Source organism: Thermobia domestica, chromosome 1, assembly GCF_964235325.1.
Source record: "Thermobia domestica chromosome 1, izTheDome1.hap1.1, whole genome shotgun sequence".
NCBI lineage: Eukaryota > Metazoa > Arthropoda > Insecta > Zygentoma > Lepismatidae > Thermobia > Thermobia domestica.
This window is the reverse complement of record NC_137454.1, coordinates 251,361,626-251,379,738: the sequence shown is the minus strand read 5'-3', so window position 1 is coordinate 251,379,738 and position 18,113 is coordinate 251,361,626. Positions and strand designations below refer to the sequence as shown.

The 18,113-nt window shown below is 36.3% G+C and overlaps 1 protein-coding gene across 1 annotated transcript in view; it reads left to right on the top strand.

Annotated features, from left to right (window-relative positions):
• Usp39 (ubiquitin specific protease 39) overlaps nt 1-16,122 on the top strand; it is a 71,846-nt gene extending 55,724 nt beyond the window's left edge. Inside the window, exons 10-11 of the mRNA XM_081771975.1 lie at nt 1,595-1,681; nt 15,770-16,122. Coding sequence (XP_081628101.1) covers nt 1,595-1,681; nt 15,770-15,817 — 135 coding nt within the window. The 3' untranslated portion in view covers nt 15,818-16,122. The remainder of the gene's footprint in view (nt 1-1,594; nt 1,682-15,769) is intronic.
• Nucleotides 16,123-18,113: the final 1,991 nt, after the last annotated feature.

The window sequence follows — 18,113 nt, the reverse complement described above, 5'->3', positions numbered from 1 at the left end:
GCATCCACTGCACTTAGCTGGCCCAAGTGTGATCGTCTGCTGGATGTGTGACCGTCATTCAACCACTGTTGGTACTTGACACTTAAGTTCTTGAACATCCTGCGAGAACAATGTTATAGGTATACTGGCACCGTCGTGCCCCCACAATTTGTTCTCGATGAAAATCACATCACCCATGTCGAACGCGCTCTGCGTTCGACTGTGTTCGGTAGCGGTGCGCATCCTCTGTGCTACCTACTCATGACGTAAGAGTCATGTGTTACCGACCTTTCCAGGACCAGTCCATTCCATGCCGAGTGTTCCTAATGCAGTGATCGTTCAGTATATATATAAATTGTTATTGTTACCCCGCTGTTTTTATATAATCTTGTAAAATCGTAAAGGTATTTTAATTGTTGAGGTATAAGAATGCTGAAGTCAAGTGTAGATTAAAATTAAATTTTGGTGCACATGTATGTTCTCGGTAATTTGTTATCTGATTTTCGTTTAGAAGACATGATGCACCACCAGGAAAAATATATATTAGGTATGAAATAAGTTATTGATGCGGAATATGGTATCTTAACCTAAATTTAACTTTGGGGATTAATTTAAGTAAAAGAAAATAAGTAACTGTAAAGATTGTTTACTTAGCATGGTATCTAATTATTGACATTCGTTATGAAATTCAATAATTCATCACATCGTCTTTGGGTATAAAATTTGGCAAACATAAATACAACGCATCTCTGATTAAAGTTGAATGTTTTAATGTGTAGTTGAGATTGAATGTTTGTGAAGAGTTACGTTTTATATGTAATGACAGTGAATAGACGGATACACTAACTTCTTGATAAATTTTAAAGATGGTGATATCTGCCTGAAATACTGGATACGAATCAGTGTTTTCCACTAGTATACTCTCTTCTCCAACTCTCCAACAACTACATGACTACTCCCTAACAACCCTAACAACTACTCTATAAACCGGAAGAGAATGGAACATTTTATATGTAAAATTCTGCTGAATAAAGGTGACGTCGAGAAATGGAAATTATGAACTTCTCCAAATCTCTGAAAAATTCAACAGTTGGAAAACTCTAAAATCCGTGATACTCTTAAAATTTGTGAAATATGTCTACTTCACATCGTACGTAATAAATTATGCAGTGCCTTAGCACAAGTAACGTCACACAAACAGATGATTACAGCAATTGTTGCAATGCCATTTACATTACACAAATTTTTAATACAAGAAATATTTTTCCGTGTTCTATAGTTTCTTGAACAAATCAATATGAATTTACATACAATGTTGTATTACTAACAAATAATATCCAAAACTTTAAATATCACCACATTATAATGGATTAAATTAAATATTACGATTCAGAAATATAACATAGATACATACTATACGAAACATTCTGCGTAAGAATACTGTATTATATTTCTGAATCACATCGTTAATATAGTTCATTAAAACTTTTTTTTTCAATATGTCAAGCTGTCCCACAGACAGAAATTAGAACTGCAAATTACGGAAGACATACAGATACATCAACATTTATTTTTCACACCAGTTTAGTTATTTAACATTTTCTGTTTCTTTCAGGGCACAGGAAAATGGTATGAAATGCAGGATCTCCATGTCACAGACATTCTTCCTCAGATGATAACTTTAACTGAAGCTTACATTCAGGTGCAGAAAAATTCTTATCTTTTCTTATGATTATATCTAGTGTTACCAGAAAAAATTCCGTTTTATTAGTTATCTTTATAATACGAGCATTAATTATAAAGAGCATTTAAGGGTTGATTTATAATTTCATGGGAAATATAAAATCATTCTAATAATAGATTTTACGCCTTTTTTATTCGTCTTTCCAACTATGCTATGCATAAGTATGGAAAGTCTTATAGACGACTGTGTCCGTCAGTCTATCGACAGACCTACTGATTTATAAGTGTCCTGAGAATAGGTTTAGGTTCTATTTCCTCCCTTACCCTCTATTTAAACCAGAAGTTTTATAAAAAAATTAACAATTTATGGTCTCAGCGTTGATGATCACAGAACAAAAACGGTAATACATAGCAAGTTTTTTCAGTAGATTCCGTGTCCTAAGAATACGTTTTGTCTCTAGTCTTATTTTTGAACGAAAACGGGAAGTAGTATAAATCGACTATTATGTTTTAATTTCACACCAAACATGTAAGGTATGCTTTAGCCCACCTCCATACTTTTGTGTAATGTTTAAGCTCCTGAACTAGTTTACACGTAATTTTAGTTTCACCATACATCATGTTTGACGCTTCTGTTAATGAGACTTACCACCCAGGGGCGGATCCAGGGGGGCGATCGCTCCCCCCCCCCCTTCCCAAGACAGAACTTTCTTATTTTATATATAAATAAAACCCATCCCAGAGTTTGGAGCTGTTAAAAGTAGCTCTAAGTAGCAGTATTACATACAACCCATCCACCCACCGCCAGAAGTCCGTCCTGGATCCGCCCCTGTTACCACCAATTATACATTTTATTGCATTGTAGAAAACAAACTGTTTAACGTACTAATAACATTCTCGTAATTCTTGCTAGAGTTCAGACGACAGCATTGCCAGACAAATGAGGAAACAACAACTTTGCACAAAACGTGTTCTGTTGGCAGACAGTTTTAGTGAATCTGTAGATAAGAATCCAGAAAATATGAAAGTGTGAACTAAGAACTTCTTGAGCAACGAGTCTTAAAGGACATTAGGAACGAGATTATTTGGTATTAGGAGACTAAAAATATGATCTAAACACGTTCTCAGAATCGTTGTTTATTGATACAGATGCTGATTTGTATAAAATAATACAAATTATTAGCGTAGTATATATTCAAAATGTCATAGTTCCTCTAAAGGCCAACATACACTAGCGTATTTTCAGCGCGCATTTTCGGTCCGTAAAATGATGTCGTAAATTTCGGTCCGTAAGTTGGCCCATACACCTAGCGTAAAAATAGGCGCGTAAAAGAAGAAGAAAAAGAAGCGGACATTTTTCGCTCTTCCTCTTGCCTGTTGTTTGAGCACATGGTAGTTTTCCAGTTTACTCAAGTTGCTTGAACAAGATGGATCTGTCTGAGGCCATGGTTTTAAGTGCAGGTGCTATAAACATTGTGTTGTAAAGTAAAATAATAAAAAGAAAGCATAGAAGAAACAGAAAGATTTGGACCAGGAAATGGATTTTAGTTGGTATTGTAGCATGTTAATAGATAGATAATGCAATAAATAATATACTAATGATTACTGATAATTACACTAATAAATAATTAGCTGGATGAATCACACCGACAAGGTTTGTAGGTAAATATACGAACATATTATACACACAACAGCATGTCAAACAATTGCAAGGTTTTTTTTTTTTCACTGCTCATAGTAGAGAGCACGTTGTTCTCAATATACTATTTCCATTAAACATGATCTGAAATACACTGTTGCAGCAAAGCTTTGTCAAAGTGGTACGTCACAATATGAAATAAACAGACTGCAGGGGCGCCCGAAGAAAATTTTCTAGAGCGGGACCAATCTCCATGGTTGCTATATTATGTCTCGTATTTAATATACATGGTTTGCTATATTAAGTATACATTTTCGTGAACCATCCTGCCCTCCCCTTCGGGCGCCTATGACAGACTGGGAGCCACGCCGAAGAGGATTAAAAATTCACATTTATCTATATTACGTCCAAGCAACTCAATCCATTTGGCCTATTTTTGGTACAATCTTAGATCATTGTACTTAGTGATCTGAGATCACTAAATATTTATATAAATCATATCTACTTCGGAGGAGGAGGACACAGGACAGGAAAAAAGTTATATTGAATTTTTTACGAAGGGCCGCGGTGGCTCAGTGGTAGAGCGTCCACCTCTGGTGCTTGGGTTCCTGGGTTCGATCACAGCCCCCTCAAGTGAACTTTGTGGTGGACAAATACCGTGTGCGTGGGTTTTCTCGGGGTTCTCCCGTTTCCTCCCACTTTCTTCATTCCACCATTTCATTCATTACTCATTATCACCGTCTCCTTTAACCTAACCGGCATAACCGTGGGACGTAAAACTTAAAAATTTCATTTCATTTCATTTTCAATTTTTTACGATGTAGATTGGAAACATTTAAATTTCTAAACAGACACAATGATGATTTAATACAATCTGAACGAGCTTGATGTGTGATTTCCTCTTACCTTCCGAAATAAGCCTATTGTTTGGAACTGCAGTTTACAAAAAATAAGGGAGTAAAGGAGTGTTCCGATAGTTGAATAATTGATTAATTTTTTTGTTATACAATGTTTTAGACTGTTGACTTTGGTCGTTAAAAAGTGGGTTACTGATGCTAAATTCAATTTAAAGAAAATATGATTTATTAATGGCTGCAGCTTTCGTTTTTTTTCTTTCTTACAATATTAACGAAGAATATAGTAGTAACAAAAAATGAAATGAAATCTTTAAGTTTTACGTCCCACGCTTATGCCGGCTAGGCTAAAGGAGACGGTGATTATGAGAGATGAGTGAAATGGTGGAATGAAGAAAGTGGGAGGAAACGGGAGAACCCCGAGAAAACCCACGAGCACGGTGTTTGTCCACCACAAAGTTCACTTGGCGGAGGCTGGGACCCCAAGCACCAGAGGTGAACGCTCTACCACTGAGCCACCGCGCCCCCATAGTAGTAACAAATAGAATAAATTATCCCCTCACGGAATACCAATTTTTACTACCTTATCCACAGCTCAAAAATAGACCAGAAAGAGAAAACAAGACTTATACAACTACCTCCAGCCCCCTTCTTTATAAATAGTTTGATCCTTGTTACCTCGGCTTTTGTAAGTTGAAGGAATCCTCCCCGTTGCTTCCACCTACCTTTTTTTATTTTAAAGTTTATCTTGCCATTTAGTTTTTATCAAGTTGTTAAAAATAATTTAAATATTTATTTATTGAAAGGTTGGGTGTTAGCGGATTTAGATAATTTCATCACCGGTGATTTTGTCACCAAAATATTAGCATGTAGGTTATTTCGCTCACCGGAAATTTCGACATAGTAATTTCGTTACTTGTAACTTTGTCACCGAAATATTAGCATGCAGAAAATTTTGTCATGGTCATTTTTTCACCTTTGTTGAACTAAGTAGAGACAAAGTAAACGACCGAAACAGCTGTCCTTATCTTAATCAAAGTTGGAAAACAATTTAGTTGGTGTTCGACTCTGGAAAATCAAAGTTTCGGATCCTCGAAGCAAGAACAAACAGCAGTAAAATAACACAAGCAAATGTTAAAAGCACAGGCAAAATGGGCCAGTAATGGATTTATATATCACTATTTACAAAAATTAAGTTTTGGCAATATTAAAATTTCAGAACAGAAAATTAGCAAACAAAATATAACTTGTAGTAATGCAATAAATGGTTTACATGTTCATTTTCTACTATTCATAACATGATAGGAAACAACAAGCAATTTCTTTTCAAACATTTAGTTCCAGTGTTATACGTTAAGCACAAAGATTAGAGCCGTTTCTGAAAAATCTGAAACACTCTTCTAGTTTGCTGTTTGGGTGGTTGCCCCACAGCATCTTGATGAAGCACAGCTGAAACCGTTGCTTCAACTTGTTGAATTTCATGAATAAGCTTCCAAATAGTTGCGTGGGATATTCCTACTAGATGATGAAACTTCTAGTTCCACAATTCACAAATATTATTTATCCTAGAATTGCTGTTAAAGGTAGATTGGTGAACATTCCAATTGTCTGGGGGATATAAACGGGGCACATTACGCAAACAAAATTCCCAGGACGAGCTTTAACACGGCGATACGTGTTTGACACGTAAGTGCTATCAAAACAGTCCAGAAGTTCCAGCTCTTCCTCCGAAGTCACTTGTATTAATCGATGCACATCTGCTATTGGAAGAAATGCAAATCTGTTTATTTTCCCGCAAAATAAACGAAAATTTTAATTGCTCTTGTACCGTTCTAAGAGTCCAAGCTCTTGGACCTTCCTCCATGTTGACTGAGTCAGGTGAAAAAAGTAACGCTATAAACGAGTTGAATCTCCAAAAGTTGCATTTACACTATAATAAAATCCATTAGCATAGTTACAGGTCCGGATATTCACTAAATTCACTGCACTGATGCACCACCACACGAAACAGTTCTTCATATGAATTTTGTGTCTTGGTCTACATTAGGGCGTATACCTAGTAAAGGAAGTCTCACCTCAAACAATATATATATATATATATATATATATATATATATATATATATATATATATATATATATATATATATATATATATATATATATATATATTTGAGCCATTGAAAAGTTGCGTTCACAATCCATGTTTCACTTTTTAATAGGTTGATAAGGCTATATTTAAAGGAAACATCCAGAAATATTTATACGTTTTTCTTCCTTTATAGAAATTTGTTCTCTTCACATATATCCAATAACAATTTGCCAATGTTTACTCAGAGTTCAAATATAATATAATTCTTTTAATAGCTCTTTAAAAAGGCCACTCTTTTCAAATGACTCTGTTAACTTGGAAGGTCCAAGAGTTTGAACTCAGAGAACGGTACTAGAACGAAGAAAATTTTCGTCTATTCTGCGGGAAAATTAACAGATTGGCGTATCTTCCCATATTTGTTTATTATTTTCTATTCTGAAATTTTTATATTCGCGAAATTTAATATTTGTAAATAGTGAATAATGAACCCATTAGTGCCCCATGTTGCCTGTGCTTTTAACATTTGTTCAAGCAGACATTATTTTCTCCTACTGGTGCTTGTTCTTGCGTCGAGTACCAGAAACTTCAATTTTGCAGAGTTCAACACCAACTGAATTGTTTTCTAAGTTTTATTAAAATAACGTAATCTGTTTGATCGTTTGCTTTGTCTCTATTTAATTCAACAAAGGTGAAGAAATAACCGTGACAAAATTTCCTATATGACAATATTTCTGTGATAGAATTACTGGAAACTTTTATCTCTTGTCTCAAATACAATATCTAAAATATGTAACTCTTTATTTAATAAAAATTATATATTTTGATTATGCTGCACAGTTTTGGCAGTTGAGGATTAAAGAAAACAATTTCAAAAACTTTTTCGAGTTCATTCACTGTACTTGTATTATGTTCTAAAAGACACTGGTGATGAAATTATCGTGACATTATTTTCGGTGACGAAATTACCTATATGGTAATATTTTGGTGACAAAATTACCGGTGACGAAATTACCGTGACGAATTTTCCGGTGATAAAATTACCGTCGCCCGGTGTTAGCCACTGAGGGCCACAGCGGCTCAGTGCTAAAGCACTTATCTCTTGTGCGTGGGGTCCTGGTTCAATTCCCGTGCAAATAAGTTTGTGTGTGCAACATCATGTCCGTTGGTTTTCGCAGAGTACTCTCGTTTCCTCCCAAATTTCATTCCACCAATTCTCTCGTCATCATTCACTTGCCTTAATTATTGTATTCTTTAGTCTAAATGGCATAATCGTGGGAAGTTAAACTCAAAGATTTCATTTCAGTATCACAACATCGGTAACTCTGAAGGTGTGACTTCATCTTTATATGCGCCTTTATCTGTGTAAATAAATAAATAAATAAATAAATAAAAATAATGTCCAAATATTAAATTAAATCTTAAATTCCTAGTCGAAAGGCATCAGGTTCGATAAGTTTAGCGAGCCTATATGGGAAGTAGAACCCGAACTGCATGAGCTCCCGCCTAGAATCGAACAGGGCGCCCCGCACAGAGGACGCGTACGCTGACTACATAGCCACGGAGGAGCTCTCATAATTTGCGAATTCAGATTAGGAAGTATTGGATTTAAATACCTTTTTCTCTGTGCACTCAAAATTAATTATGAATTTTAATTTGGAAATAATGTCTCGTTTTGTGCAATAGGAAATATTAGTTTAGCAGAAATCGTATATTGTATGGAAAGACTGAAATTAGATTGGAATGATGATTTCTGGTGAGTCTACCAGCAAACCTCAGCAACGATTCGCGAGGACAACACAAGAACAGGTTTTCTCTTCTGAAAACAATAAGACCAGACCGGGGAGAAGGCCGTGGAAAGGGCAGGAGACCACCTGCTGCTCGAAAACCCTTTCATCTGAGCCGTTTTTACGCGCCGTATTTACGCTCGAAGTTAAAAGCACCCAGACTTTTCCAGCGTATGAAAATTCGGTACGTAAACGTACGCCAGGTCCCATACACTAACGTATTGACAGCTGCTAACAAGACTAGCGCATGAAATTTTATGGCTACGGCTGAAAAATACGTCAGTGTATGGCTGGTATAACACCGGCCATACACTGACGTATTTTTCCGCCGTAGCCATAAAATTTCATGCGCTAGTTTTGTTAGCAGCTGTCAATACGTTAGTGTATGGGACCTGGCGTACATTTACGTACGGAATTTTTATACGCTGGAAAAGTCTGGCTGCTTTTAACTTCGAGCGTAAAAACGGCTCAGATGAAAGGGTTTTCGAGCAGCAGGTGGTCTCTTGCCCTTTCCACGGCCTTCTCCCCGGTCTGGTCTTATTGTTTTCAGAAGAGAAAACCTGTTCTTGTGTTGTCCTCGCGAATCGTTGCTGAGGTTTGCTGGTAGACTCACCAGAAATCATCATTCCAATCTAGTTTCAGTCTTTCCATACAAGATACGATTTCGGCTAAACTAATACTTCCTATTGCACAAAACGAGACATTATTTCCTAATTAAAATTCATAATTAATTTTGAATGCACAGAGAAAAAGGTATTTAAATCCAACACTTCCTAATCTGAATTCGCAAATTATGAGAGCTCCTCCGTGGCTATATAGTCAGCGTACGCGTCCTCGGTGCGGGGCGCCCTGTTCGATTCTAAGCGGGAGCTCATGCGTTTCAGGTTCTACTTCTCATATAGGCTCGCTAAACTTATCGAACCTGATGCCTTTCCACTAGGAATTTAAGATTTAATTTAAGATTTAATTTAATATTTGGACGTTTTTTTTTTTTCACACAGGTAAAGGCGCATATAAAGATGAAGTCACACCTTCAGAGTTACCTATGTTGCGATACTGAAATGAAATCTTTGAGTTTAACTTCCCACGATTATGCCCTTTAGACTAAAGGATACAATAATTAAGGCAAGTGAGTGATGATGAGAGAATTGGTGGAATGAAATGTGTGAGGAAACGAGAGTACCCTGAGAAAACCCACGGACATGATGCCCACACAAACTTATTTGCACGGGGATTGAACCAGGGACCCCACACACCGGAGATAAGTGCTTTAGCACTGAGCCGCTGTGGCCCTCTGTTGTGATATATATATATATATTTTTTTTTTTAAGTATGACTGTCAATAGCATGTGACCAATTCTTGCCGAATTGAAAATTATCTATAAATCATATGTTGCTCCTACTATTGAGTATTGTGCTCCTATCTGGTCTATGGCCTGCCCTACTCATTTAAAAAATTAAATTCCGTAATTAATTTCTTTTTAGCCATTGTATCCTACCGAGTACCTCACCTCCGAACACTTCCAAAAAATAACGTTTTAAAATCCCTCAATATCAAACCTTTCCTAGTGAGAAGCAAAATTTCTGACCTAATATTTTTGCAAAAAATTGTAAATGGCCACAGTACCTATAATCAGTTACCAGAAACTGTAGACGTTTTTTCAAGTGAGTATACTTTCAGATCATCTATAAATAAGCTATTTTTGTAATGTCGCTGTTGTCTTGTACCATCTTGACCTCAAATTGTTATTAAATTGTTATCAAATTGTTAAAATGTTTCAGAGTAAAATGGCCTAGTGCTGTATCTGAAACTTGTTATAAATAAATAAATAAATAAATAAATGATGTCACGCTATTTACAAAAACGAAAAAAGAAAAAGAAAGAAAGGAAAGAAAAGAAAAGAAAAGTGAAAGATAAGGTTACCGCAAGCAGCAATAATGTTTCTTCCAGGCATACTCTCAGGAACTTGGTTCCCTCCGGCCGAACACAAATAAACCTGATCCCAATAACAAAGATAAATTACATTTCACTCTTGTGCAGGACACTCCTTCACCAACTAATGCAAATATTTTTTTTTTTTTTTTTTTATCCGACGCTTCCCTGAAAAAATTATTCGAAGAAAGCATCACCAGCATTAAAGCTATAGCTACCTACGAAGTAAGTTTAAATAGTAGTAATCCTGACCTTGAAAAGATACTATCCGATATTTCCCTGATAACGCGGAGCAAATAATTGAGTTTGAATATCGAAATTCGATGACGATTCTTGCTATTTTGACAATGTGCTGCTTGTTATTTTAAGTACTTTCTCAACTTGACAAGAATTTATAGCGAAATAGGTTCAGAAAGTAACTATTTTTTCAGGCGATCGTGACATTACTCGTAAAAAAAGAATTAATAAACCACGAGATATAATGTTTCTTTCTTCGTATATTATTCCAAACCTCAGTTTGTGCAAATATTTAAATCTAATACTAATCCTATTTCACCATTAATGCTTACATACTAAGTCAAATAGCAAATCGTTGTACAGCTTTTTTGTGTGTGGTTGCTTCCCAGCCGTAAAAGTTCTGGTTCAATTCGAGGTACCGGCCATGTTGAATATTTTTCAACATTGTATTATATCTCATCATGATGGGGATATGTTTACGAACACTTACCTGAAAAGTACAATAGATGTAAGCCCAAAAGAGATCATAACTAAGACCAGAATTGAAAATTACACCCATTTACAGGAAATACACTCATAAATTTATATTAACTTATTAAAGCATTTCTCAATCTCAGTGTTGGAAGTACTATCAAACCTTCCTAGATAAATGTCAACTTAAGGTATATTGCCATAAAATATTATGTAACACTCAATAGTTGTCATTTAATTAATTTATTTCACGAACAACTCAATCGTTTTACTATGTTTGTAAGTAGTGTATGCATCATTATTAGGAGAATTGACATAATTGACGCGATCTGCTACTTAATAGTGTATATTTTTCATAGACATTACATATTGAACATAGTAGAAACTCATCTTCAAGACTAGGGGGCGCGGTGGCTCAGTGGTATAGCGTTCACCTCCGGTGCTTGGAGTCCCTGGTTCGATCCCAGCTCGCGCCGTGTGGACTTTGTGGGGGACAAACACCGTGCTCGTGGGTTTTCTCGGGGTTCTCCTGTTTCCTCCCACTTTCTTCATTCCACCATTTCATTCATTTCTCATAATCACCGTCTCCTTTAGCCTAACCGGCAAAACCGGCGTGGGACGTAAAACTCAAAGATTTCATTTCATTTCATCTTCAAGACTGCTTCGTGTGGATGTTTCCATATTGCAGGCTATTAATTAAACATTTATTTATGAAATATGAACTATCACCTAAGGCGTTTTTCAGAAATTCGAAAAAAATTCTCCCTCAAGAGTAAACTACCCGTTGTGGATCTTTTCAGGAAAAAATAGTCATGTCATATTGTCCGGTTATTAATAAACCATTTATTTATGAATTACGAACAAAATTAACTGACTCGTGTTTGAGAAAATATCCCGAAAAAACTCACAGGCAAGAGTAAACTAACCTTTTTGTATTTTTACCACAGAAATAACTTATGCCCGATAATAAAAGTGGTAATGAAATATTGATGTAAGAGCAGAATCGTTAGAGTCATTTTCGATAAAATTGCATTTGTCTTTTTATTTTCATCTATCAGTGAACTTCCTTTATTTTGGGGGATATGAAGAAAATTCGAAAACCTTCCCTTGGAAATCTGATAAAAGTATTAAGTTTAGAAACTTATCACTTAAATTTAAAGAAAATTATCCGATGTTGAGTTCGCCCTTACTACTCCTCAATTGATTTGTATGTATATGTGGAAACCCTCAAGTTCGGGTGGATTTTACCCTCATGTCATATACTCGACAGCAAGAACAAAGAAAAAGTCATTAAGTGTTTAAAACATTTTTTTTTAATACAGTAAATTACTAAAGACTACATTTAAAGAAAACATGAAAATAAACAGTGATAAACTGGCAATAAACGAAAACCAGAGTAGAACTGAATTTAACCTGACCCCGCATGCTAACACCGGGCGGCGGTAATTTTGTCACCGGAAAATTCGTCACGGTAATTTCGTCACCGATAATTTTGTCACCAAAATATTACCATATAGGTAATTTCGTCACCGAAAATAATGTCACGATAATTTCATCACCAGTGTCTTTTAGAACATAATACAAGTACAATGAATGAACTCGAAAAAGTTTTTGAAATTGTTTTCTTTAGTCTTCAACTGAAGCAAAACTATGCAGCATAATCAAAATAGATAATTAATATTAAATGAAGAGTTACATATTGTAGATATCGTATTTGAGTCAAAAGATAAAAGTTTCCAGTAATTCTATCACAGAAATATTGTCATATAGGAAATTTTGTCACGGTTATGTCTTCACCTTTGTTGAATTAAATAGAGACAAAGCAAACGATCAAACAGCTTACGTTATTTTAGTAAAACTTAGAAAACAATTCAGTTGGTGTTGAACTCTGCAAAATTGAAGTTTCTGGTACTCGACGTCATTAGCAAGTGACGAAATTACTATGTCGAAAATTCCGGTGACGAAATAACCCACATGCTATTATTTTGGTGACAAAATTACCGGTGACGAAAATTCCGGTGATGAACCCGCTAACACCCAACCTTTCAATAAATAAATATTTAAATGATTTTTAACAACTAGATAAAAACTAAATGGCAAGATAAACTTCGAAATAAAAAAAGGTAGATGGAAGCAGCGGTGAGGATCCCTTCAACTTACAACAGCCGAGCTAACAAGGATCAAACTATTTCTAAAGAATGGGGCTGGGGGTAGTTGTATAAGTCTTGTTTTTCCTTTCTGGCCTATTTTTGATCTGTGGATAAGGTAGTAAAAATTGGTATCCCGTGAGGGGATAATTTATTCTATTTGTTACTACTATATTCTTCGTTAATTTTGTAAGAAAGAAAAAACGAAAGCTGCAACCATTAATAAATCATATTTTCTTTAAATTGAATTTATCATTCAGTAGCCCACTTTTTAACGACCAAAGTCAACAGTCTAAAACATTGTATAACAAAAAAATCAATCAATTATTCAACTATCGGAACACTCCTTTACTCCCTTATTCTTTGTAAACTGCAGTTCCAAACAATAGGCTTATTTTGGAAGGTAAGAGGAAACCACATATCAAGCTCGTTCAGATTGTATTAAACCATCATTGTGTCTGTTTAGAAATTTAAATGTTTGCAATCTACATCGTAAAAAAATTGAATATAACTTTTTCCCTGTCCTGTGTCCTCCTCCTTCGAAGTACGATTTATATAAATATTTAATGATCTCAGATTACTAAGTACAATGATCTAAGATTGTACCAAAAATAGGCCAAATGGATTGAGCTGCTTGGACGTAATATAGATAAATGTGAATTTTTAATCCTCTTCGGCGTGACTCCCAGTCTGTTTCTTCTATGCTTTCTTTTTATTCTTTTACTTAACAACACAATGTTTATAGCACCTGCACTTAAAACTATGGCCTCAGATAGATCCATCTTGTTCAAGCAACTTGAGTAAACTGGAAAACGACCACTTGCTCAAACAACAGGCAAGAGGAAGAGCGAAAAATGACCGCTTCTTTTTCTTGTTCTTTTACGCGCCTATTTTTACGCTAGGTGTATGGGCCAACTTACGGACCGAAAATACGCGCTGAAAATACGCTAGTGTATGTTGGTCTTAACTAAAAGAAAACATACTTTCTCACACAATTTCTGTACAAGCATGTATCGTACGTACACAGAGGATTAGCAATTTAACACCTGAAAGAAGTGCAACTTACCAGATTAATATGGCATTGGACAACCTTTCGTTCTCAGAACATCTCTGATTCGAAATGGAATGGAGTCATGAAGGTTGTGAATGGCAGCAACTAGAATATTCTGTGTGCAGTGCATCACTCAGTTTCGTGAGAGATAATGGAGGCGGAAATGTGCGCCTGATTCGTGTCTCCAGAACGGATCACAGATGTTCAGTTATGTTCAGGTCCGAGAATTGGGTGAATCAGTGAAGATGTTCAACTTTATCCCAATGTTCCTCAAATCACGTCGCAACAGCTCCATCTGTGTGATTGGGTGTATTATGTTGGAATCTGTCGTAATTGCTTAGAAATATTACCTGGACCATAGGATGTACATGATCTCCTAAAATGGCGACATAAGCACGGGCAGTGACACGACCCATAAGCGATAGCTCAGGACCCACTGAAAACCGTGATATTGTCGCTCATAGCATCACAGAACCCGTCTGTATGTTTCACAGTTGGGCAGAAACACTGCGGATCATACGCTTCTGTTGGTGTCCGCTACACATTAGGTGACCGATGACTCATCCGACGATATCACACGTTATAGTCATCAGCGGTCCATATTTCATATTCGCGGCACCATTCGGATCGTGCTAAAACGTTATGTTCTCTTATCAGCAGTCTCTCCCGTTCAACCCGTCGCAGCGGACTGTAATTCTCGACACAGGCTGTGTGAGTTCCTCCGTCACTTGCATCGCAAGCCCAGACGGTTCTGAGTGACAATCCGCTTTAATGCTCGGCAGGACTTGTCACTAAAGGTTTTCTTCCGACCACTGTTCTTCTTCGCTGATGTGATTTTGCGGAATTTTGTAGGCCGTCATCACTTTGGACACTGTCCATCATGACACACGCAACACACTTGCCACTTTGTCATGCTTGCACCAGCGAGCGCCAACAATTTTCTCTCTTTGTAAATCAGAGAGGTCACTCATTTTATACTATTAGCTTCTGTTCAGTTCACTTCACACTGCCGTTCTACTGTTTCTTCACGTAGTGTGGAGTTTGCTCTAACACCACCATCAACAGCCCTGCACTGAGGTTAAGTCTGACCGTTGTCGACGCAGACATTTGACGTCCTTCCAACTCCAGTTGGTTCCAGTAAATTGATAAAACTCTGTATATCTTCATGAATTGTCCCCTTAATAACATTGTTTTATGCATTTATTGTACTGCCTTACTTCATGCGTGATATTTGAAATACTTATTTGCAATAATAAAGAAAATTCATCATATTGTTGTATAAACAATTTAAAATGTAGAATTTAATTCGCATATATGAACGTCATTATAGAAATTGTATAGAGCACATGTTTTTAGTTTAACAACTTTTACATTTCCTATCATGATGGATGGTAGAAACAAATAGTTTCGTTCCTTATGCCTTTGTAAGACTTCGCCCTCCTTGCTTGTTCCTTTGGTGTGCAAGGTTCTATGTTCTATTTCCGAACCTGTGTTCTTGTCCTCGCTGCTAAAAAAGACGTAATTACAAAGCAATTCATCCAGTAAATTCCCCAATCAATGTCCACTTCCTAATTTTCGAAACTGTTGCACTTTATCAACAACTGCCACAGCTAACCACCTCATCCATATTGACTGAAATGTACTAACTGCTAGGAGGCTTTACAAGTTTTTGTCGTGTTATGTTGTTCGGGTTCTAGGCAAATATAATTCGCACACACTTCCTTCTGTGCCTTATTTGTATTTTAGTATTAATCTTCCTTTTGCTGACCGGAAATTATAACTGTGTAAGTTTTTAAACTGAAAGCTTGTTAGGTAGATAGTAGCTGTAATTTCTACAATTTGAAATATAGTTTTAGCGTGCTATATGTATGATAGTTTTAAATGTCATTTTCTGTTTCAGATTTACGAACTGAGAAAGGAACCGAAGAAGAAAGTTGATTCTGGATGACAGTTTGCAAAGACTGTTCCTCATCAAAATGTAAAGGACAAAATGTGAAGCGTGTACTGTTTAAAGCTCTTTTAAATAGAGACCGCGCGGGACATACTACGTTTGAAGTGTCATTGCACTAATAATATGGATTTTGTGATGAAATAAGTAGTAGTTTACAAAATGGTCTGCGTAAGATTTCGATGGATAAATTCAGATCGTATGAAGTTTTGTAAATGTGAATAATTCATTTCACATTGTGATTTTTTCAGTAAAGTATTTGGATCATAATGATTCAGTAATAAAATTTTTAATTATGTATTGTACGTTTTCGTTATTTGAGCTTTTCAAAATTATAAAAAAAAACGTCTTAAACATACATGGCTGTTTACAGTGTAGTTTAAAAAATTCAAACGTATCACACAAATTTTCTAAATCACACTTACAATATATCGGAGCCGTAATGCCTTCTTTATTGGATGGAAAGAATTAATAAGAGAATTAAAATATGGTGTAAAATAACATTTCTAGGCCTAATAGTTAAAACAGTAGTAATATTCCATAAAGAATCTATAATCTGTAGTTGACCTTTCAAAATTACCAAATAAATTCGAAGTGTATTCCAGCTTTTGTCCATATTAACTTGTGATTATTTCGTTTCAGTTTAAAAGGCTTGTATTGTTTTAATTTCTGTGTTATCCAACTTTTTACTTCATTTATGTTATGTAGATCAAGGTTCTCAAACGTTAGAACAAACGCAAAGTAGGAAATTCGTTTCTAACATTCCTAATTTATAGGAAAGCTAATCCGTTTCCGTCTGAACAACTTGTAAAGAGCAACAAGTGTTAGAGGATTTCACAGAACAACAGAACTCCACTTAAATCTGTAGCTGAGTAAAATTGTTGTAGTGAACAAAATGCCGCCGACAAAAAAAAAGTCGCTTTTGGGAAGGGTACGTCATTTCTCTTTTCCATGCAAACTTTAGCATTTTCCGCACAGCAGAATAGTGTCGGAACAGTAGCTGTGTGGTAGGATGGACCATAGTGAGTGTTATAACTAAACGTTATGCTCAGTTTCCTCTACAACCCACATCAGCAATGACCTCGCATTCAAATATAGCGTCAGTGAAAACCTGTGGTAAAGATCAGGGATATGGCGGCCTGTGAAACTCATTTACCACAGAGTGTTACGGCCAAGCGATTACATGTGATCCAATCAACAATGAGTCGTGTAATCCACCACAACTTGAAGCTGTAAGTTTCTTTGGAAATGTTTGACTCCACACCCACAAAGGACAATGTAACTTTGTGTGACAATCCTAAGAAACTTTCTCGAAAAGTTTTATGATTGTTCTTGGCCTTTACTGTGTAGGGAAGTTTTAAAATTCGTGGCAGGGGGCGCGGTGGCTCAGTGGTAGAGCGTTCACCTCTGGTGCTTGGGGTCCCGGGTTCGATCCCAGCCCCCGCCAAGTGAACTTTGTGGTGGACAAACATCGTGCTCGTGGGTTTTCTCGGGGTTCTCCCGTTTCCTCCCACTTTCTTCATTCCACCATTTCACTCATCTCTCATCATCACCGTCTCCTTTAGCCTAACCGGCATAACCGTGGGACGTAAAACTTAGATTTCATTTCATTCATTTCCTTTAAAATTCATGGTGTCAGAAAATGCCTAAATCAATACTGCTTATAAACGAGAACATGTCTTATTCCTAATTGACGCAGATGAATACACCATTGTTTGGCGAAGACATTCATCGTGTTCAACTGGATAAAGCTTCAAAGCACATAGCTTAAATATCGCTGGGCTTGTACCGATGCATGACAGCTGCAGCTGGTATCCATGTTATTCCGTTCGAGGATATTTACGGTTAAAAAAATCCAGATACTAGTCCCGTAGAATACTGTGCTTTTGGACTTCTCGAACGGCACCTTTCATCACATCGGGGTCACACAATAAATGGCCTCTGGAAAACCTGCAAGCAGGAGACAATATACCCTGGTACACCTTCGGCAAAACTGCGAAGTCGTATAATAGTTTATACGGGCGGCCATTACATCGACTATGATAGATGGTGACAGGATGGAATATCCTAGGTAAGGAACAACTTAAGTTTGTTCAGACGTAAACAGATCAGGCTCTGTAGTCCTTAATTCAAGTGAAAATGTTCTGTCTATTCGCAATATGAGATTCATTGAGGGAACAACAAATAAAAAGTTATAGAATGCTGTTCTGAAAGCTATGTATAAAATAAGTTTTTGTTAATTTCGGTAGAAGGAAGAATTATTTTCACATAAGAAAACAGCAGAGTTAAATGATTT